The following is a 23,432-nucleotide window of genomic DNA, read 5'->3' on the forward strand; positions in this document are numbered from 1 at the left end:
AACCGAACTAACCGAACTACAAGTGTGAACGCACCCTAATATTCACTGGATGGTCCTTTTCACTGCTAGATGGGGGAAAATATCACACAGTGTAACTTTAAGGCCTTTCGCATGCAAAATTTATGTCAACCACACTTGCACACTGCCTCTGCAACTTTCGTTCGTCAAAAAAAAAAAAAAATGGAACAGGTTCAATTTTCTGCGTTTTCGCATCCGTAAAAAAATCATTTTGAGAGGCGTTTTGACAACTCAGAGCCACCATACATATTATTCTATCAAAAATACTACGAATATTACTATATCACAGCTAATTGTAGCACACCAAGCGCGCGTGTGTGTGTGTGTGTGTGTGTGTGTGTGTGTGTGTGTGTGTGTGGATCTATAGACATACTGCCAGTCTCTGTTTGAGATTAATTGATTCACAGAAATTAGTGGTCTTCTTTTTAATATGTGGTTTCAGTATCACTAGCAAAGCACCAAACTGAGCCACTGACACTAAAGTAAACTTTTGATCGGTCTGGATAATCCCGCTGGATAAGGAAGTGGAAATCTCCTTCATCTCTACGCGATCGCAGGAGTGGATGAACCCAATATCTCCTCAGGACAAACAAATCATCCTCACTACTAGAAGACGTCACTTTGTCTTGTTTTGTGTTTTTTGTCCCGTAACACATTTATTAATACGCATCGGCTCAGTGTGCAAGGTCTCTGTGCGTGATGAATTTTCGGATCACGAATACGGGAAAAAACGCATGCGAAACGCATTCGGACTCAGTGTGCAAATGCCATAACTTCATTATCTATGCAACTGTGTTTCCCTCCGTGTGTTCCTGTGGATTTGCTCTTAGACAGCGGCAGACATTCATTCGTCTGATTTGGCCGTGGCTGGTCTTGTGAGAAAGACTGATTCACACACTCAAGGTCGTACGAGCGAGACGCTTTCATGTCACGTCAAAACAGCTCAGAATCTCTTTCATGAAAACCTGCAATGAGCTGAGAATTCCTGACCCAAAGCCGCTTAACTGACACACACACACACACACACACACACACACACACACACACACACACACACACACACACACACACACACACACACACACACACACACACACACACACACACACACACACACACACACACACACACACACACACACACACACACACACACACACGGAGCTTCTTTCATGCTTAACCTTCCTGACACACTTTCAAACTCCTATCAGCTCCTTCTCTTCAAGACAGAAGAAGTGAAAGCAGCCTAACTGTGCTGTGACTGTTGCCCGCAGGCCTTCAGCGCCCACTAGTGGTGGAGGTAATAGTGTTCATGAGGGTCAGACGGGATCAGACAGACTAGAGGAAGAAGAGACTAATTTCTGCTGATTCTGCTCAATAATATTTGAACAAAACATTCAATTCTACACTGACTAAAAACATAAAAAAGTTTAACCCTTTAACTGTCACCCCCGTTTTTGAGAATAGTCATGAAAATGCACTATCCAAACTTAAAAGGCTGTAATTCAAGAATGGTTTGGAATATAGACTTAAGTTTGGTCTTGATTTAAAGAAGACAATCAGCAGATTATTGCTGAAGTGAAAGCATTTCAAAATATGAAAGAATGAAAAAGTTATGGAAGTTTAAATTTACTGAAAATGAAAAATACAGTACTAAATATTTTTTATTTTATATAAAATATATATTTTACAAAAAATGTTTTACTATAAAATTACTATAAAATCAAAGGCATATGTCTAACCAAGTTGTGTTCCAAATTTGAAGTTGATATCACAAAAATTGAAGTGAGATGAGATTTTGTTTAGGCGCTATACCAAAAATAGCCACCGGGTGTCATTCAATTTCCATTGATTGTTTTTTTTTAATGCATTTTCCTGTAAATTTCTGTCCAAATATCACTTCCATCACAAAACAGTCACCACATATGGAACCTTGAGACTCAGACCTTTCCAATGATATGTGTTTTGTCAAGATTCGAAAAGATTTTGATTATAAAGTAGTTAAAATACATTTCGTAATATGAAACATGACACTGCCCACTAGGGGAGGAACCCGCTAGAAGAAATTAGAGTACCGTTTCCATGGTAACGCAACGTCTGATTTCAAAACGGTTTTCACAGGATGAATTTTGAGTTCGTAAGCTTTCGAATGATACCTAATTTATGATAATTACTAAAATATATGATACGAAAAAAAGGCAATCAAAAAAAGAGCGCCAAGCGTCCCACCTGTGGGACGGTGACAGTTAAAGGGTTAAATAGATTATTTTAAATAGTTAAATTATTACTGGAATAATTATGTATTTGTTCAATGCTTTCTCTGTAAGGAAGTAAAAATAATCTGAATTTATACATGATTGACCAATTAATTTTTATACTGTTTAAAAAAACGATTACATTTTCTAATTCTTTGACTGATACATTTTTATATAATTTCTATACTAAATTTATTTCTATGTTTATTATTATGCATTATATTTTATTGCTTCATTGACTATTTCAGTATAGTATCTATATATATATATATATATATATATTAGTCAATGAAGCAATAAAATATAATGCATATAATAACAATAAATACATATATAAAAATGTATATGAAAATAATTGTACATAAAATATTCAGCAGATATATATATATTATAATCGCAATGTCAATGAAGCAATAATATATAATACATAATAATAAACATTATATAAATATATAATAAAATATTTATTATCTCAGCTGGATAATATCTTATATCTTAATATCTTATAATCAGACATATAAATCTTTAAATAATTTTAGATGATTAGATTATCGAATATTAGTATAGACATTTATGTAAAACGGGATTGGGTGCTAGCAATGCACTAGCCAAGTACTCATGTCTACGTTCATGTAAATGTATTTCTGATCTAAAAGTTAAAGTGTAAATTATATTTTTGCTGAAAAAACCTTGACGAGCATGTAAAAAAATACCAAAATGAGACGCGTCCCTAAACTCACACAGAAGGAGCCGTGTGACACTTCAGTCTGAGCACAACTAGCCATGTTTCTGTACATATGTGGCGTAAAAGGCTCTTGCCAGCTGGAACGAGTCCCTGCGAGCTGCTAAAGAGGCTATAATTACTGTATCTGTGCTGCATTTACAGACGGACGTTTGCAGTCTGTGACTCAAATGTGTGTCATTCTGATAATAAACGACTCCAGCGTTCAGGACTCGGCGCAGAACCTGAACTCTCGGCCATTACAGAGAAAAGCAGCGTCACATTTCTGCACACAATGTCTGACGCTGTTCGCCACGGTTCGTCGTGCAGTGCGTTTTATCCACTTCTCTTTCTTTTCTCTCTGTGACTCACACTTGACACTTTTGTAACCCAATTACAGGCCATTACACACACTCCCTGTTCAGCCCGGGGGCAGAAGATGAGCAGAGAGGGGGTGGGCAGGAGGTCAGGGTTCACGAGAAGTCAGCCGATTTCAGCTCAGAGAGACGGAGGAAAGGGTTACTAGAAACAGCATAAAATAAACTGATGGAAACGCATGACACGAGGCCAGGAACTCAGTACGTTCACATGTGTGGGTCACAGTTTTGAGGTTTGGACCGATGCAAAATGACATTTTTCAATGTCAAAATCTCAAAAGCACGGCATCAATCATTTCAGACATGTCCGTCTCTTTCTGTCAGAGTTGCATTTTGAGGACACAATCCTCCTGAGGACATGGGTGGATGGGGAGTGATGTCATTTCTGTGTGTGTGTGTGTGCGTGTGTGTGTGTAAGCCCTGAGGACACAGTGATAAACTATGAGGTCATTTCCCTCCATTGTGAGGCAATGCAACCAACAGCAAGAAGGAGCACGGCCAATATTACAGCCAGTGACCGTTTACAACAGGTTAAACAAACAAACTAAACCACAAACTCACCGCTAGACACACGCAAACACTCACAGACACTGATCTGATTGGATAAGAGCTTCAAAAGCCAACAGCTCCGAGGAGGAGAGTCCAAACAGGATCCAAATCCTGCTGGGGAAAATCAAAACGGTCCAAATGTGTCATCTAGAGACCGCAGCGTGTTTCACCTGACTTTCAAACTGCTTTGATGTTGAAAATAGATTATATATAACAGAAAATAACATATACTGTATATATAACAGGGCTCCAGACTAACATTTGAGAGCAGTGGCGCCAGAACTTGATTTGGTGGTGCTGGAGGGAAATTTATCATAAAGTTAATTTAATCATAAAATTACTATTGTTTGGTATTGTTTTGTGCAGTTACTAATAATATTGCAGACGTACTGAGCTTGAATGGATATGCAGATAAAATGAACTTTTATTAACAACAGTAATGTGCAAAACCTAATTTTTTGCTGCCAGTGTTAAAAAAAAGTTGCCAGACACCGCTAGAAGTTTTTTTTTTACAATTTTCACAAAAATGCTATAGCCCATTGAATATTTTTTTTAATGAATATCTGAGCATGCAATATATCAAAAGAAAGAGCTGTGTGTGTGTGTGTGTGTGTGTGTGTGTGTGTGTGTGTGTGTGTGTGTGTGTGTGTGTGTGTGTGTCTCTCGCGGTTATATCCAAGTAATAAAAAATAACATTCCAATTAATTGGATGAGAGATAAATCAGTGTTTTTTTGATGAAGACATTTTGCGAGCCCTGTGGGCGAATCATTCCGGTTGCCGTTTCTCCACATTGGAAGATATCAAAACTATTCCCCGCTTGTAATGACAGGGAGTCAAAACTCATTATAATATGCAAAACTGTTATCCAATCATAGCTGTGGGCGTTAACATTCAAATAACTCACCATTACTTTATTATAACTTAGTATACTGAATGAAACCCAACAGCTTGAAGACCAATGGGTCTAAAGATCCTCACTTTACACATGAAAGCGCAGGACAGCGAATAAAGAACAGATGAGTGAATAAAGGAGAATCATAAATGAAGGACAGACAGAGCAACACTCCTTATCTCCCAGAACACCTGGAGTAATTTCACAGACAGTCGGACGAGACGCCGGTGCAAAGGTTTCCCGCCGATGGCTTGGAAAAGAGACTACCAATCAACACACACACACACACACACAACACAAAGAGAGAGAGAGACGGGTGAAATACAACCCGGTCATTCACACCGTCATTTCACCAGGCAAACAGGGATGGACACATTTTCAAATCATTTTAAGAGGAAAAAATGAATTAAGAGGATTCATTTGCAATGAACCACTGTGGCATCGGGAAGTTCAGATACAGATGTGATGATTTGCCTTTTACTCTGTTAGTATGTCAGTGTGTTTAGTACAGAAGACCAAGCAGATCAAGCATCTGGATCAAGTGAAATTGTGTTCATGTGAATCAGGTTTTGGGACTTAGTTCTTATCTGATAGCTTTAAGGTCATCTATATGCTATAGTCTTTTTCTTTTTGAATAGAATATTGATAAAATATTAAAATTAAATTCTTAATAAAATATTGATAAAGTTTAAAAAAAGGAAAGAAAATCTAAATGTGTATTAACCCTCTGGTTCTGTTTGTGGTCAAAAATGAGAGCTTTTACTTTTGTTTTGTATTTCAATGAAATGATTGTGCTATATTGGTTTATTTAATGGTAATTATATTTGTGCAGTAATAATAATCCATTTATTCACTTTTTGAGCATAGACCTGAAAATGAAATTTCCAACTAAAACGGTCATAAATCTTGAATGCTTTGGAGCACAGACTTAAGTTTGGCCTCTTTTTAAAGACGACCACTTACTGAAGTGAAAAAAAGTTTTAAAAAGTATACAAGCTGTCCATGATTTGTGTGTGTTCACAGCAAGCGTCAAAACCTTTAACAATTTTCGTACCATCCCGATGAAGTAAAAAAATTGTCCCCCAAAAAAGCTCAACGTAATTTTTTTGACCGAACAGCACCAAAGGGTTAAGAAAAAAAATAGCATCCATTTTTAAGTTGCCTTTAAATTAAACTAACAGCCAACATAACCCAATTTCTTCAGCCAGTACATCAGAAATGTGCATATGATGTTTTGCACTAATGGTGGCTTTTGGGTAAATTCAAGGCGGTCCCGTCAGACATCAGCGTTTATTGAACGCAGTCAGGATCCTCTCAAAGCCCTTCACTCCTGACAGTGTCAGTTTAAGCCTCTTAAGAGCCGCTGGGAAACTCAAAAGCAGAGCTGGAGAAACATCACCGCGAGACAACGGCGCTTTCAGAAGCGAGCGTATCAGGAAGATACGAGTAAAGAGCATTCTGAGAAAACAAGAACCGGCTTTGGTTTCTCACAGGCTGAGCGTCTCGCTGGAACAACATGATGACAGCTTGAGAAGTGCACGCTTTTACAGGAGACAAGAGAGAAAGCACCATTCAAATCCTACAGGAACTTAGCTAACTTCAGTAACTTTTACCTTCTTTGGAAAGCATAGTTTATAGGGGTATGCCAAAAAAATAAAACAAAATAGATTCACAGAAGAATCTAGATTCTCATTTGCAATGATTCAGAATCGATCTGAAATATCCAAGAATCGATTTAATACATTAATAAAATCCGCTGGCTGTTTGCCTCTATTTTGTAACTAGCCTATGCGACGTGTCCTGCAATGGTATAAAAGTGGCTAAAACGGGTGGATTGTGACATTTATAAAATACACGGGCGGGGATGCGGGCGGATAATTAACTCTGTGCGGGCGGGTAGAAGCGCGCATTAAAAAAATGTGCAATATTTCTGTGGCGAAGTGGCGAGCGAGCGAGACCAGGGCGTGATGGCGAATGAGCGTTACCTGCGAGCCACACCGGTCTCGAGTCCTCTGAGGGAGCTAGGAGGCATAGAAGGACGAGAGATCACCAATAAAGGACGAGCGATCACCACACCTGGATTTGACATGTTTACGTTTTATTATGTGTGTGTGTGTGTGTGTGTGTGTGTGTGTGTGTGTGTGTGTGTGTGTGTGTGTGTGTGTGTGGCAGTTGTCCGTGAGAGGCTTCCCACGTTACTTTCGTTTTGTTTGGTTAAAGTCTTTTAAATGTTCTGCCTCCTTCTTCCCCCTCGAACATGCTGTATTACAATTTGTCCAAATCACCATTACACGCAACAATGATATGCCATTTGACCGTCACGTCACCACCACAGTGCAACTTCTGTGCCTCTCGTAGCCCAGATGGAGCGAGCGTTGCAGGAGTAGCAATGAATATAGCACTTTCGACATCCATTTCGCGATTGTAATAAATGTTAAATGTTAATTAAAAGTAAAGTTGGTGAGTGGAGTATATGAAAATGTTGACAACGAGTCTAAAAGGCACAGCCTGTTTCATTAGCCCACTCACGACGCTGTTCATGTTGAGAGGTGCAAGATAAAAAATAAAGCATTTTAATTTGAATGATTTTAGAGTGTGATTTATCGCGGACACGGGTCGGGTAACGGGCCAAATATTAACGGGTCTGGGCAGGTGCGGATTTAATTTTGATATTTTCAAAATCGAATCGTTTTGAATCGAAAATCGATTATGAATCGAATCATGGCCTCAAAAATCGGAATCGAATTGAATCGTGAGCTGGTAAAAGATTCCCAGCCCTAATAGTTCACCCAAAAATGTAAATCTTGTTATCATTTATGCACACAAAAATGTACAAAAAAAGACTATTATCACTTTTGATCAATTTAATCCATCCTTGCTGAATAAAAGTGTTAAAAATCTTACTGACCCCAAACTTAATTACACTTAATTAATTAGAAATGCAAAACAAATGCATTTATTTTTGAGGTCATAACTAGACACCACTATGAATTAGAGGTGGGGTAAGTGTACCTCACCTCTAAGCGGGTTAGGGGCGTGTCTAATAATGATGATGAGAAGAGAGCCTCAGTGCACGTCATTATTCAAAACACACGACACACATGACGGACATTAGCCGAGGACTAATATATGCTGCTTTTGCCTGAATATGCTCGTGTGTCATGTTCGCTTGTTAGTCCATTTGCGACCGTATTGTGTCTCACTTCAGCGATGATAAAGAGCCGTTCATTTCCACACCGTATGGAGCGTCTAAATCTCCTCAGTTTCTGTTTCGAGATCAGCTCACAAAATGTGTCCGACAAGTAAGATACTATTCTCCTAATATATGTTTGTTTCCTCTTTTCATGATCTATATAACCCTTATCCGGTCATAATTGTAATATGTTCATTAGTTGAACTGTTGTGCTCGTGTACTATCGAGTTGTTCATGAGAACGGTTTGTTTTTGTGATGGTGACTTTTTCATTGAATATTCGTCCTGGATTAGTAACACACATATTCTGCCATAGTCGTTGCCTGGGTTATGTAAGAGTGGGGCGGAGCTATCAAAATAGGGGCCGAGCCCCTTTTGGGGGTAGGGGCATGTTTGTTTTGGTGATTTGAAATATCAACAACGGTTACCAGAATGCACTTACCCCTCCTTTAAGATCAAGACAGCAATGACACACTACTGTACTGCAAATGTTTCACATGCTGCTTTTAAAAATATATTATATCCTATGCAGTGTATTGCATTCTAGATGTAACCCGTGCAGTATGAGGCTTCCTGCATGCACAGCATCACTTCCTGTACCATCCTACTGAAGACAAGTGCTAAAGGAGGCCGAAGAGTAGCCATTGTGTTCACGCAGCTTTTTAAAACATAAACATACTTCCCACACGGAAAAACCCACCTTCCACCGGCAGGGCTCTGGCGTGGAGAGTGGAAAGAGCTGAACTAAACCGAACAGAGCTAATCTCTTACAGACACTGATCGTTTGTATGTCACTTCCTGCGCTGGCCTGCTCTGCTCTCTTAGGGCCCTGTGGTTTGCACGATGCAGAAAATGTGGATTGAATCTCAGAATTCAGTCATAAAAATGGAATTTACTGTATAACACGGAATGTCACGGAATATGGCAAATTGGCAAATTGTGAATAAATAAATCAAAAGTAGGGCTGAACACTGCTATTGAAATAAGAAGTCTGCATGGTCTGCGTGAAAAACACCAAGTGCAATTTGCCCGCTTTGTTGGTAGAGGCTATTTGCACTAACTCCACCCACTGACGTCTGATTGGGCCAGACAAAATGACAAAAAACGGTGGATCATCAACAGCAGCATCAGAGTAGGCGTAAGGAGTGTGGCAGAAATTCGACGCAAATCGAACCGAGTTCAATGCCGAGTGCCGAACGCGCTCTACTCCCTTTTCCCATCACATATCGGATCGGAAAGGCCTTTATTTTCAATAAAAAAAGAAGAGAATATTCGATAAGTGGAAATAAATTGTCTAACATGTGTTTAATAATAAATAAAAGGGAGGGCTTTATTGCCCTAATAAGGTAGCATCCATTCAATAATTTTTATAAAATTAATAATTTTAGTTATAATTGCATATTGTTTAATGTACAACAATACTGAGGTGTAAATAGCATGTGCCGCTATGTAGAAGTATAAATAGCTTCTAACTACTATTTGCACTTATTGCAAAGAAAATACTATTTTCACACTATTTTCATAAATTTTTTGCTATTTAAACAGTGTAAATATCATGTACCGCTTAGAAAATATGCTATTATAATCTAGTTGCAATTTGCACTTTTGCCAAAAATTAAACGTTATAGGGCCTTTTTATTGTTAATTTTTATTTATTCATAAATTATTACATATTGACAAAGTTTTTGATTATTAAAATGTAATTAAGACATTAAAGGTGTAGTGTGTATTATTTATGAGGATCTATTGACAGAAATGCAATATTATAAACATAACTATGTTTTCAGTGGAGTATAACGACCTTACATAATGAACCGTTATGTTTTTATTACCTTAGAATGAGCCGTTTCTATCTACACACACCGCAGGTCCCGTACAGTGAAGTAGCCGCCATGTTTCTACAGTAGCCCTGAAGAGACAAACTTCTCTACAGAGCGCTAGTCACTCTCTGCTGTCTCAGACGACATGTTTGTCCTGTGTCGGCCACCGTAGCTTCTCTATGTGAGGGGTGAGCGGATGCAATTCAAAACCTCACCACTAGATGCCGCTAAAATTCACACACTGCACCTTTAAAACAGAATCCAGAAAAATGTAAACAGAAAACACATAATTTGGAAATAAAAAGGAGTTCATAGGGCCCTAAAAATTTGTATTTTTGCTAAGCTTTTAATCAATTGAAATTGCATATGATTTCAATTAATTACACTAATTTAAACAGTAGGAAAAAATGATGGAAAAACTAAAAGGGATTTCATGGTGTCCTAATGTCTGCACTAATGCCGGGTGTCTCCGGAGATGCAGGTAAAACCGCAGGCCACAGTGTGTGAGATAAAGCCTGAAGGCATCAGGAACTGGAAGCAGCTCGAACCCATTTCCTGCGGTGCGGTCTTTACGTCCGACCAGACGCTGCTCTCCAACGGTTTAACAGGAAACTCAAGTCCCTGCACAAAGAGCCCACTTATACAAGCATTTCAAGAGCTCGCTGAAGTACAGGTGGTTTATTTGGACCGGTTCAGACCGGATTAACATCCAGCGTGGACCCACACAGAAGCGTTCTTCTGTTGAACGACAGAAAACAAACACGCTGAGAGGCAGAACACCAAACACTCGAGAAAACCGTGCTCTGTGAGTGGCGTTACCTCTGCTGAATGGGCCATTGAGACGCTGGAAACTGTAAGTACAGTGGTGCCATCGCTCACTCTCAATGGAGGCTCTGTTCAGCACCAAACACTGACACAAAGACGCCAGATACACATGCACAGGTTCAGATTTGAAACGATTAACTAACCGATTAAGTCGTTGACTGATATGGGTTTTTGACAACTGATATTAACGATACCTAGAGAGCAATGTTTCCCATGGCTGATATAATGGTAATATATAAGGTCAGATAACGTTTATTTTCTTAAAGGGGACCTATTATGTAAAAATTTACTTTTATAAGGTGTTTAAACACAGATGTGTCCTCTTGCAGCAAAATATAGAAGTGACTTAAACTGGCGACTAGGAACAGGCTCCAGAAGGAGCAGAATCTCATTGAGCCTCATGTTAAAATGCCAAACTTTACAGCAGAAAAAAACATGTTTACAGCCTGGTACAAATTGTGGTTTTGGTCTATACGGCTAATTTTGCTCTTCATGACAAACTGTGAGGGCGGTGAATTTTTTTATAATAATAATAATTCATTACATTTATATAGCGCTTTTCAAGGCACTCAAAGCGCTTTACATGGAAGGGGGGAATCTCCTCAGCCACCACCAATGTGCAGCACCACCTGGATGATGAGACAGTAGCCATATTGTGCCAGAACGCTCACCACACACACACCAGCTGATTGGTGGAGAGGAGACCGAGTGATGAAGCCAATCAGGATATGGGGATTATTAGGAGGCCATGATGGACAGGGGCCAATGGGCAAATTTGGCCAGGATGCCGGGGTTACACCCCTACTCTTTATCGAAAGACATCCTGAGATTTTTAACGACCACAGAGAGTCAGGACCTCAGTTTAACGTCTCATCCGAAGGACGGTGCTCTTTGTCAGTATAGTGTCCCCATCACTATACTGGGGCGTTAGGACCCACACAGACCACAGGGTGAGCGCCCCCTGCTGGCCTCACTAACACCTCTACCAGCAGCTCCTGGTTTTCCCAGTTGGTCTCCCATCCAGGTACTGACCAGGCTCAGCCCTGCTTAGCCTCAGTGGGAAACCAGTCTTGGGCTACAGGGTGATATGGCTGCTGCATATAACTCATTCGTTAACATTATATAAATGTTTAAAGTTCTGCATAATTAAGGACGTGGCCACTTTGAGGGACAGGTGGATAGCCATTTATCCGCTGTCTATTAGTCATCGCGCCACCTCAGCTACGCCCACATCCCGCCTCTTTCCCATTTTCTGTTATCCGGGCGTGACGCATGGCCAAGATGGCGACGGCCAGCTCGTCTCTACTTTACGCTTCAAAACCGCTCTTCAGAATCCTATAGGTGACGTCACGGACACTACATCCATATTATTTTTACAGTCTATGGTTAAAACCAATGAGAATGGCACTTCATATTTTGTGAATGTTATGAAATGTCGTTTCTGAATGAGCTTTTTTATAATGCTGTACGGCTGATATGGCTAAAGTTAGCATCGTCTCTGACTGTCTTCACAGAGACTGGAGCTATCATTAGTTTTCTCCTACAAAATTGTTCACCGTCTGCATAATTTATAAACACATTTATGATGCATTCGTATTCCCACACGAGCACCTAGACAACAATTTATAGATTAACATGACGCTACATGCTAGTCCATGCTTTGAATCAACGTAACATCCACTAACCATTCAGAAACGTCAGGCGCATTTAAAAGTGTCAACCTCTCCCTGAGTCTCTCATCCGTGGCGACTCCGGTTCAAACATGTACGGCTCAGGGGCGAGGCTACATAAGGGCCAGGGTGGCACTGGCCCACTCAGATTGACGGCTGGCCCACCCAATCAGAACAGACAAAAAAAAAAAAAAAATTGTGATAGCAGAAAATAATATGCCTATGTGACAACACAAATCACTTAAACACGTACAAAAAGTTTCATTAAAAAATAGGGCTGTCAAATATGCTAATAACGCGTTAACGCAAATTCATTTTAACAGCACTAAATTTATTAACGCAGCGCGCATTTTCTGTTTGATCCGTGGCATAGCCCGTAGTTGGAAAAAGTGAGAGCAGTCAGACGCAGCAGCAAACATTAATAGGGAAAGAAAAGGGTTGACATTAATATTCTAAACCAAAAGTGCAGTTATTGCCTACATAAGCTACCACATAGCCTAAGCTACCACATTTTTTGTTTAACTTTTATTAGACTTCAGAAAGAAAAGTGCGTTTTTTTCACTGAGCACATTCTCTGCAGTCTGAGCGCGATGCACTGCAGCTCACTCTCGCTCATGTCTGAGGTAAATCATTAACACCATCACCGCTTACAGTACACCTGTTTTATTGAACTAAATACATTACAATCGGCTAAAACTAATGCACAGGTTACTTCCCTGAACAAGCGCGCTCCCGAGTCCATGTTCTTCACACTGTCCACGTAAATCGCGGCCCAGTTCGGCGTGCACACGCAAAATACCGGCAGTTCAATAGGGAGCGCGCGTCTCTTAAAGGGGCCGCACTATATTCCTACTCGTGGAGTATGGACCTCCTCCAGGTATGGTGTGGATCTGGTGCGCTCACTGGTACACATTACCAATTTTTCATACGAACTGTGCCCTGCTCTGAATTAAACTCCCAGTGTAAAGACTCCCTTTATATTCTTAAAATGAGAAAAATCACTGCTTACTCTTAATTTTTAAGTTTAGGCTTAAGAGACATGAACAATTTCTTAAATAAACATCTATGACCTTTGATACGTCTAATCTTCATGCTGTATTGATTATTATTGAATAAGTATGGTTTCACTAATAATAAATGTACATTTGCATAAAGCATGCATAGCATACTCATGTTGATTAGAGTATTAAAAACTTAATTTTAGATTTACAATTGCTAAAAATGTGCGATTAAATTGCGATTAATCACGAGTTAACTCATGACAATCATGCGATTAATAGCGATTAAATATTTTAATCGATTGACAGCCCTATTAAAAAATAATTACTGTAGAGCGAAAACATTTTCATATAGCTGACTTATTGCAGCAGCCAATCAATAAGCTTAGTAGTAATGTTTAGCCAATCGCGTATTGTTGAGGGGATGGGAAGAGGAGTTTACGTCTGCTAGTGAAATAAACTTTTAACACGGGCCACGATGCATAACACGAGACGAAATTCTCACAGGTTAAGCTGCAAATACATGTTTGATAACAGTTATACTGAGTTGCATTAGTTGACAAGAATTGGTTATTCCATTTTAAAATGAACCCAATTACTGAACACTGATGTCTTGTTAGTGGTCATATAGCAGCACAATATCTATATTTGTCTTCCTTGCAATAGGCTTTGTAGCTGCTTGTTATAAATTAATTTTGCATATATGAATTATATATGAATTATATGAATTTGTTGGCAAAAAATAAATCATATATAGCTTATATTTACTGTCAAGTGATTTTGTCCCATATTTTTTAATTTGTGTAATTTGAGAGTAGTCATTGAGGTCCACCCTATTCCACCAAGGTCCACTCAGTTAAAAATTTCTGGCCTCGCCACTGGTACGGCTGCTCCACACTATTTCTGACATTTCAGCTGAGCGAGTTTTTGCCTGTTTTGTTGTTGACGGGGTATCCAAAGCTTGTGTAAAGGATACGCCCTCTTCTGGAAAGGGGACGGGGAACTGCAGCTCATTTGCATTTAAAGGGACACACACAAAAACGGCACGTTTTTGCTCACACCCAAAGAGGGGCAAATTTGACAAGCTAGAATAAATGATCTGAGGGTATTTTGGGATGAAACTTCACAGACAAATCCTGGGAACACCAGAGATTTATATGAAATCTTGTGAAAAAGGGGCATAAAATGTCTTTACCTCATCATAGACCAAAAACTTTTGCTGAAATGTGAAAGTATTAGTTTTCTAAACCTAATGACAATGAATAAATGTGTCTCTGGCATGCTGAACGAAAACACAACTAAAAGTTGCAATGACAATGTCAATACCAATATCTGGAGTAAAGCAGAGAATAATACTGAGGCTGTTTACACCTGGTATTAAGATGCGTTTTGGTCGATCGAATCACAAGTAGACAAAGCAGACAGATCACCTGGTGTTTTAATCCGTCTCTTCAGTCCTGATTTCTTTGAGAGAGGGTTTTTTTTTCAGATCTTTCAATCTAATGGATGAAACAAGCTCACGTAATTTACATATGAACGTGTCTGGAGACGGCGGAGAAACATACTGAGCTTTCGTTTCTGCTCTGATAACCACAGGACCAGCTGAATGCTGTGAGTGTGTGTTAGAAATCAGGAATGGTGAGAAAACATTGTGCTTGGGACGTTTTTCATCTTCAAAATTCAAACTAAATTTGGGTCTCCAGGGACAAAGTTTAAATCCCATCTGGCTAGCTCGCTTACCATAACGTTTAAGCATTGGGTTAGTAGGCGGAGAGAAGTGTTGGGTACCTTTTTTCGGTACTTTAAGGATGTTTACCTCAAAAACTGTAAGGAAACTGAAAGTAATTTATAGACATGTTATTGACATTATGCCAGAGCTATCTTGGTCTCGCGATGTGTGTTCACTGTAATATTTACCTGTATAGTAGACTACTAGCTACTTAATTAATTGAAGTCATAAAAACAAACCTTTAAATAATATTTTTATGAAAAGATTTCCCATAAATTCTATGTTGTGTATTTTCTGGTAATCAAATGAAGATATAAAACATACATTTAATTTATCTTTATTAATCAAATTAAACAGCCTTTGTTGTCAAACAAAGTGCTGCACAACTGAGTTTTATACTGTCCAAAATAAAACATGGACATTTTTTTTAAAAAATTTTCCCTTAAAAAGTAGTTTTAATATTTTGTATTATTACATTAGTGTTAGTATTATTATTACACTGAGACATATCTAAATTCTTCTGTACAACAACAGTAATATATTTATCAAGTTAAACTTTGACGGGTTGCCATGAAGACCATTGAGTTTAAGGGCGTTTTCACACCTGAAAGTCCGCACTAAGGTCCGAACCAAAGTTCGTGTTTGGACATTTGGTTCGTTTTGGTTTGCTTTCACATTGCAGTTATGTCAGCGGACTCAGCGCACCAAAGAACTTTACATGACGCACTGGCGTCCTGTCGTCATCATCTATGTGGGCTGCATCTTAGCATTGATTGGTTTGTTAGCGGACGTGCGTCTGACGTCAGTGTGTTGTTAATTCAGCGGCTATCTTTTGACAAGAATGAACAGCAGACGCATTGTTGCCAATACTGTTAATATTATGGCATTACTATCTGCAGCACCAACTATACTCGAGGCAAATTCACCAAATGAACGTCCTCGTTGTGCAAACATTTTATCGGCGCCGACAGGAAAGGAGGAGCTCCTAGAAGATAGGCTTTTTAGCCAAACAATGTATTTTATTTTATAGTTATGTTTAAATATTATAATGTTATTTTTAAATTTCATCTAGGCTATATTGATTATGAAACGTGCACAGATGTGCAATATATGTCAAAGACATTAAGATTTGTTTTGTAGAAAGCTTTATTTTGTATCTTAATTTTAATAAATGTTTCATCGTTTGCCTGAATTTAATAAATAAGCTTAAATAAATAATATAGCAGACATCCCGTGACGGAGTGATCATTTGCGTTGCACATGAACTGGAGCGGTCTCATAAACCGAAACTCATTCACACAAGAAACGAACCGAACCTTTGTTCTGTTTGGTCCGGACCGAGACTACCTCTTTTCGTCGGACCAAATTTCGTCTGTTTGGTCCGGACCATGGTCCGGGGGAGGTTTCACACCTGTAATTTTGGTTCGTACCAAACTGAAAAGTCCGAAAATCCGGACCAAACAAGCTAGGTGTGAAAGCACCCTAAGTGTGTGTGAGTGTTAAATTAAACAGGACATGCAGGATTCGTATTTAAATAGTGTTTTTGCTGTTTAATATTCACAGACTTTATCACAGATGCGTTCTCAGATACCGAAATGTGGCACGGATTGATTAAATGTGAATCGGTACTCCTTAGTACCGACATCATCTGGTCGGTGCCCTTAAAAGTACAGAATTCGGTACCCAACCCTAGCGGAGAGCAGAGGGTCTTTTAGAGGCTGTTCAAGCGCATTCGACCACATGAGCGTTTACACTATGAAGGCAATCCGGTTGAATGTGTTTTCATCTACCCCTGGAAGTGATCGAAAGTGGATCAGCGCAAAATGTTTTAGACCCTGTTTACACCTGTATTTAGTGTTGTCCACTTGTGATCCAATCGACCAAAACGCGTCTTAATACCAGGTGTAACAAAACTAACTATTAAATTCAACAATCTCCTCGTCTTTAATAAGATTTACTACGTCAACATTGTAGGAGACTGACACAGGCTAGAAGAGACTATTGAATGAAATCGTTATTTTGGGGGGTTTTGCAAACAAAAAGTATTCTTGTCGTTCATTACATTAATGTTGAACCACTGGAGTCACAGGGAGTATTTTAACTTTACTACCATTCTGGGGTTTAAAAGTGGTTATTAAAGTGCTGTCTAAGGTGGGATCAACGAGGGATTTCTTCATCTGTGTTCTGAATATGAACGAAGGTCTTACGAGGTTGGAACGGCATGACGGTGAGAAATTAATGCCTGTTTTTTAAATTTTTGGGTGAACTAACCCTTGAAGACAATGCTGCTCTCAACACACAGACGGCTGTTCCTGCCCAGAGGAAAAAGGCGTTTTCCTCCTAAACCCTGAGGGACGTTACAAGGTAGCTACATCCTGCTAAACCAATCTCAGTTAAACACCATGCCATCACACACACACACACACACATATGGTTGAGCTTCCTGTCATAGCCGTTGAAATCACAGGCTCTCTTCCTGTGCAGCTAAAACAACAGGATTACACGCTGTCAGAGCGATGCATTCATCTAGTGCGTTTACGTTACAGAATAATAATCATAATCATATACTTCACATTAAGCCAAGCTATCAGGTTCACTGCAACCTGTCTATGTTTCATTGAGAAACAATGGTAGATTATATTCTAAGGTGCTGTGTGCAGTGTAATCCCTCCAGAGGAAACTAGAGTTGAATTCACACGGGTAAACCTCTCATGATGACAATGCAGCGGTCCCGAAGCGGAAGATAATGACGAGTCGTGTCAGACGTAATTCACTCAAACGCTGTGATCTCAGGGTCTGGCATTAGTTGACTGGAGGCAGGCGGCTGTCGCCCCAGCACCAGCTCTAAAAATACCCCAGGCCAGCCCATTTACACCGCCTCAGGACACACAAAATACAGTATCGCTCTGGCACAGCGCTGCCAGAACACATCAGCAAATAACTGAGATTCCCCTGCGGCACAATGAACAGCTCTGTTTGTTCTGTCATCATCGCATTCAAGAATGAGGATCTAGACTGGTCGAATCACTGTAGTTCACACTTATGGCGTATATATCCAGAAATATGACATGCTATGCGTGTATTTTAGGGTAGACTTCTTATTTCTCAGAATGTTGTATCAATACACTGCACCGGATTTGAAAAAATTGAGGCAATCAGTTAAGAAATGTAAAGTTTAAGTAAGCAGAACTTGCTGATTTTTATGTTGAAATCATACATTTTAATTGCTCAACACTTTAAACGTTTGAGTAAGCCAATTCATACATTTAACTTAAAAATATCAGATTTTTAGTAGTGGAAACTTGGCTAGCTTTAACTAGCTAATTCAATAAATGACACCTTGCTAATTGACCGTTCGCAAAGACCTGCCCCCTTTAGTTAATGTTGCTATGTCTGACAAGCCATGCTCTCACCACATACACACACACACTCTCACTGTGTGAAAAACACATCGCAGAGCAAAGAGGATAACAACGCACTGAAAGACAGGAAAAAGGAGGTTACTTTCAATATGATAAACTCTAAAATTGTAATTTTTTAAAGAAATTTAAATAATAAATACTGCTTGTGGCACTTGTGACTGTTAAAGTGCTCGTGTACCGATCATCTCATCCTTATAGTTAATTTATAGTATCAAATAAACATGAATGAACATCAGAAGGAATGTAGTTTCAACCACTGAAAGACATCAGTACACACCGTATTTCAAGTTCAAGTCCACCAACGTTAATCTACTAACTCTCTTGACTGCTTTGTAGGACAAAAAAAAAAAAACATAAACTGATGGTAACGCAGATATGACGCAAATGACAGGCGACTCCCTCACACATCCCAGTTCATTGGTTAAATTAGCAATTTTCTAAAGATTTACAAATAGTTGGAAACCTTTGGGATATTGTAAGTACTCAACTGAACACACTGGGTTTCGGATATTATACTGTTTTCCCAGTACATGTCCTGTTTTCAAGTCCTGTCCTGGCCCTAGTTTAACAATTTTCTATCCATACAGAGGGGGCAAACTTTAAATGTATTGAAAGAAAGAATCTTTGAGTATCTCATTGCGGGGCCAAGCGTTCTGGTTTTCGGTAATCAAAATATGGTCACCCTATATTATACAGAATTTTTTTTACATAGCGCACCTTTAATTGTAACCAATTTGTATACCACATTTGTGGCATATGTATCAAGGTGTACTTCAAAATAATATTGTCCAAGTTATATGATTCTGTGGTACCCCGTCCAAAAAGGTCGATTGACCAAACCATACAATTTCAAGACTCAAGTTGTCGGATAAAAAAAAACATATACATAAAGCATGGTAAATATTTTGTAGATTTAATTTGAACAAAATCTACTCTATTATATTACACCGAGTATTACTAATGTGTTCATTATTAATATTTATATGCCTATAGTTGGCATACCACTTGTATTATTTATTCTTGTATAACTAAATGTGTAGTTATATAACGTTAGCTAACACTTTGTTTTGAATAATTAAAATAGCTGCGCTTGCAGAATAACTGTCATCAAATCCTGCTGTTGTACATTTGACAAATACAACCTTTGTGTAAAACCCAAAACAATGGGTTTGTGTTGAAGTATTATGGCATAAACTTTTGAAACTGGCGTTAGCATAAACACCCCGAGTCAATATTAATGTTTTGGTTTGATCCAATGAATCCGAGGCGTAAACGCGCGTCACTATCAAAGCTCAATCCCACACAAATATCGGATCCAAATCCATCAGATTTGAAGCAGTATTCCCCATGAACACATGGCAGGGTTGATCCAGCACAGGAATCCTTATATTTACTGTTTTCAGTGACAGTTTTTGCTGTCTAACACGTTTCTCAAAGCGTTATTGAGCGCTACTCACTCGTTTGTTGTGTGATCCGTTGCTCGGGCGCTGTGGTCGTCTGAGGTGATATTCCTGAACCCGCTTTTCCTGTCTTCTCCAGTCGATCCTCTCTCATTCCAGCTTTTCATTCCCTCTCATTCCAACATGGCTGACGGGCAGGACCCAGCCCACTCCAGCTCCATCCAGCTCCACACACACACTCCTCCCAGTCCCGAGTGAATGAAAGCCGCTGGAGTCGAGCGCGCCTGAGTCTGACTTTGGCAACTGGCGACAGGCTAGTCCGATTCATAAAACGAATCGATTCGTTCGAACGGTTAAATGAACCATTACGCAAATTTCAAGGCGTTTATATGGTAAGATAATTTCCGCCGCATAAGAAAAAAAAAATGATTTTTTTTGTAAATAATAATCATGACTTAAAAAGTCTAAATTATGCCATTCAAAATCATTATCATAACACAAAATGTCTAAATATGCTGGGTTGTTTCAACTTGGGTCACATGTTGAAAAACCCAACCGTTGGGTTTAAAAATAAAACAATTAAATAAACAAACCAACTGTTGGGTTTTATGTAAACCACCGTTTGTGTTTTAACATTTAAAATTTTAAACCAATTAACGGTTGCATTTTAACTTGTAACCATTTAAAGTTGGTTTGTTTTGTTGGTTTACATTTTTAAATGATAAAACCCAACCGCTGATTTTTTTTTTATTTAACATTTTTTACATTTAAAACCCCAACAGTTGGTTTATTTATTTATTACATTTTTAACCCAACAGGTGATTTATTTATTTTTTATTTTTTAAACCCAACGGTTGAGTTATGTGACAACATGGGTTGAAACGGTTGAAATCGGTTGAAACAACCCAGCAATTTGTGTGTGTGTGTGTGTGTGTGTGTGTGTATGTGTGTGTCTGTGGGGGGGGGGGGGGGGGCTTTAGTTCTCAGTTTATTTTCTCCGATCTTATGCTAATCGATTTCTATAATATTCTTTTAAAAACCTTTTCACCAAAAAAAAGCCACAATATGAACATTTTTTTAATAAAGTTAGTCAGTAACTGCTTATGCCAGCGAACAGATATCGCCTGCTTTGCTCAACATTAATGTTAATTATTAATCCCAATATTGTCATTTATATTTTCCCTCCAAGACCAAACGGTTTCCGAAACCGTTCGATCAAATCATTCAAAAAGATAGACATTAGTCTACATTAGACTAAATAAAATTTTATTTAAAAAAAAATAAAGTAAATTAAATTACTAACACATTAGCGTTATTTATTTCCAATATTGTAAATAACATTTACATGGAGCGATTGACAAACGTTTCCCGAAACGGTTCGATCGAATCATTCCAAGGAATCGGTTCAAAAGAATGATTCGCTCACTGGGGCAAACAAGATTGGAGATACAATGGAGTAACTATGAATGAGTTCAACAGTGGACATTTGTGTCTGTGGTCTCTATAGTTTCTCAGTGTCCATCTGAGGGAGCACATTGCTCGAGAAGTGACTGTTTACTGGGTTTGAATAGAGAAGCTGTTCTATTCCATTCATTTTGAGAATATTATGAATTATGGAAATTCAATAGGCCTACCAAATCACTGAATAACATTGGAAATTAATTTACACCAAATGAACACACCTGTGGTTTGATTTAATTAATAATGCATGACAGATAACTGTTGGGTTGTTTGGGGTTTTAATAACCTCTTTATTCAGCGATTTGATTTTGAATCCCTGAGGTGTCTCGTTCTTGTGTGGTTACTGTACTGATTTCAGCAGGTTTTCATAATCATGAGTGTTTCTCCTTTATGCTGATCTGGAAACATAATCATCATCTTAAGTGAAACCACACATTTGATCTCAGATCAGCAATTCTTCTGCATTTCATAATCATAAAATGGACCCACCTAAATGAGTCACGTCTGCAGGAGTAGGTTCTCTGAAAATCCCCTGACTGGATGAGAGAGAGTTTCTTTCGTTCTTCTAGTGAATGTGATTCCTCTTTTACTGCTCATGTCACCAGCACCTGTTCCAGAAATCTGACTCCTTTCCTCCTCCGGTGGGAACTTTACTCCTCAATTCTGTCCAACCTGGGAAATAAGCTCTGACCACAAGACCAATTCTTCACACAAGACAAATATTAGGTTGAAAGTTTCACATTTAAAAAATTCGTTAATCATTAATCATAAACCTTTTTTTTTCTTATGGGTTTTTGCAGGTTTCAGAAGGTTTAGGATTGATAACAAACTCTAGAAATTTCATGATTGAATTACATAATATGTGTGTGTATGGTTTCTGTGTATATTATTATATAAAAAATACCCACTCATTGTATATATTTAAGAAATATTTGCAACTATATTTACATAATTTAGATTATATTTTATTACATTATATATATATATAACAAATTATTATTATTATATACATGCAAGTGTGTGCATTAAATATACATAATTATTATACTGACACAGTAGACACAAACATCATGTAAACAAACTTTTTGTGATTAATCAATTTGACAGCATTACACCGATTAAGCATAACATAATGACCACTGACAGGTGAAGTGAATAACACTGATGATCTCTTCATCACGGCTCCTGTTAGTGGGTGGGATATATTAGGCAGCAAGTGAACATTTTGTCCTCAGAGTTGATGTGTTAGAAGCAGGAAAAATGGGCAAGCGTAAGGATTTGAGCGAGTTTGACAAAGACGACTGGGTCAGAGCATCTCCAAAACTGCAGCTCTTGTGGGCTGTTCCCGGTCTGCAGTGGTCAGTATCTATCAAAAGTGCTCCAAGGAAGGAACAGTGGAGAACCGGCCACAGGGTCATGGGCGGCCAAGGCTCATTGATGCACGTGGGGAGCGAAGGCTGGCCCGTGTGGTCCGATCAAACAGACGAGCTACTGGAGCTCAAACTGCTCCAGAAGTTAATGCTGGTTCTGATAGAAAGCTGTCAGAATACACAGAGCAGCTCAGTTTGTTGCGTATGGGGCGGCCTAGCCGCTGACCAGTCAGGGTGCCCATGCTGACCCCTGACCCCGCCGAAAGCATCAACAGTGGCACGTGAGCATCAGAACTGGACCACGGAGCAATGGAAGAAGGTGTCCTGGTCTGAGGAATCACGTTTTCTTTTACATCACGTGGATGGCCGGGTGTGTGTGTGTGTGGCTTACCTGAGGAACACATGGCCCCAGGATGCACTATGGGAAGAAGGCGAGCCGGCGGAGGCAGTGTGATGCTTTGGGCAATGTTCTGCTGGGAAACCTTGGGTCCTCCATCCATGTGGATGTTACTTTGACACGCTCCACCTATCTAAGCATTGCTGAGACCATGTTCAGCCTTTCATGGAAACGGTATTCTGGTGGCTGTGGCTCTTCCAGCAGGATAATGCTCCTGACACAAAGCACAAATGCTTCAGGAATGGTTTGAGGAGCACAACAACGAGTTTGAGGCGTTGACTAAGCTTCCAAATTCCCCAATCTCAATCCAATCGAGCATCTGTGGGATGTGCTGAA

The 23,432-nt window shown here is 39.1% G+C and overlaps 1 protein-coding gene across 7 annotated transcripts in view; it reads right to left on the reverse strand.

The window, feature by feature from the left end:
- Nucleotides 1–20,159, reverse strand: part of ptk2aa (protein tyrosine kinase 2aa) — a 117,038-nt gene extending 96,879 nt beyond the window's left edge. For 4 of the 7 annotated variants that reach the window (XM_067426422.1, XM_067426420.1, XM_067426421.1 and 1 more), the window contains exon 1: nt 19,926–20,157. In XM_067426422.1, the coding sequence (XP_067282523.1) occupies nt 19,926–20,022 (97 nt within the window). In that variant the 5' untranslated portion in view covers nt 20,023–20,157. Of the gene's footprint in view, nt 1–19,925 lie in introns of all 7 variants that reach the window. The other 3 variants (XM_067426415.1, XM_067426412.1, XM_067426413.1) reach the window with 2 other exon arrangements.
- Nucleotides 20,160–23,432: the final 3,273 nt, after the last annotated feature.

Source organism: Pseudorasbora parva, chromosome 19 (assembly GCF_024679245.1).
Source record: "Pseudorasbora parva isolate DD20220531a chromosome 19, ASM2467924v1, whole genome shotgun sequence".
Classification (NCBI taxonomy): Eukaryota; Metazoa; Chordata; class Actinopteri; order Cypriniformes; family Gobionidae; genus Pseudorasbora; species Pseudorasbora parva.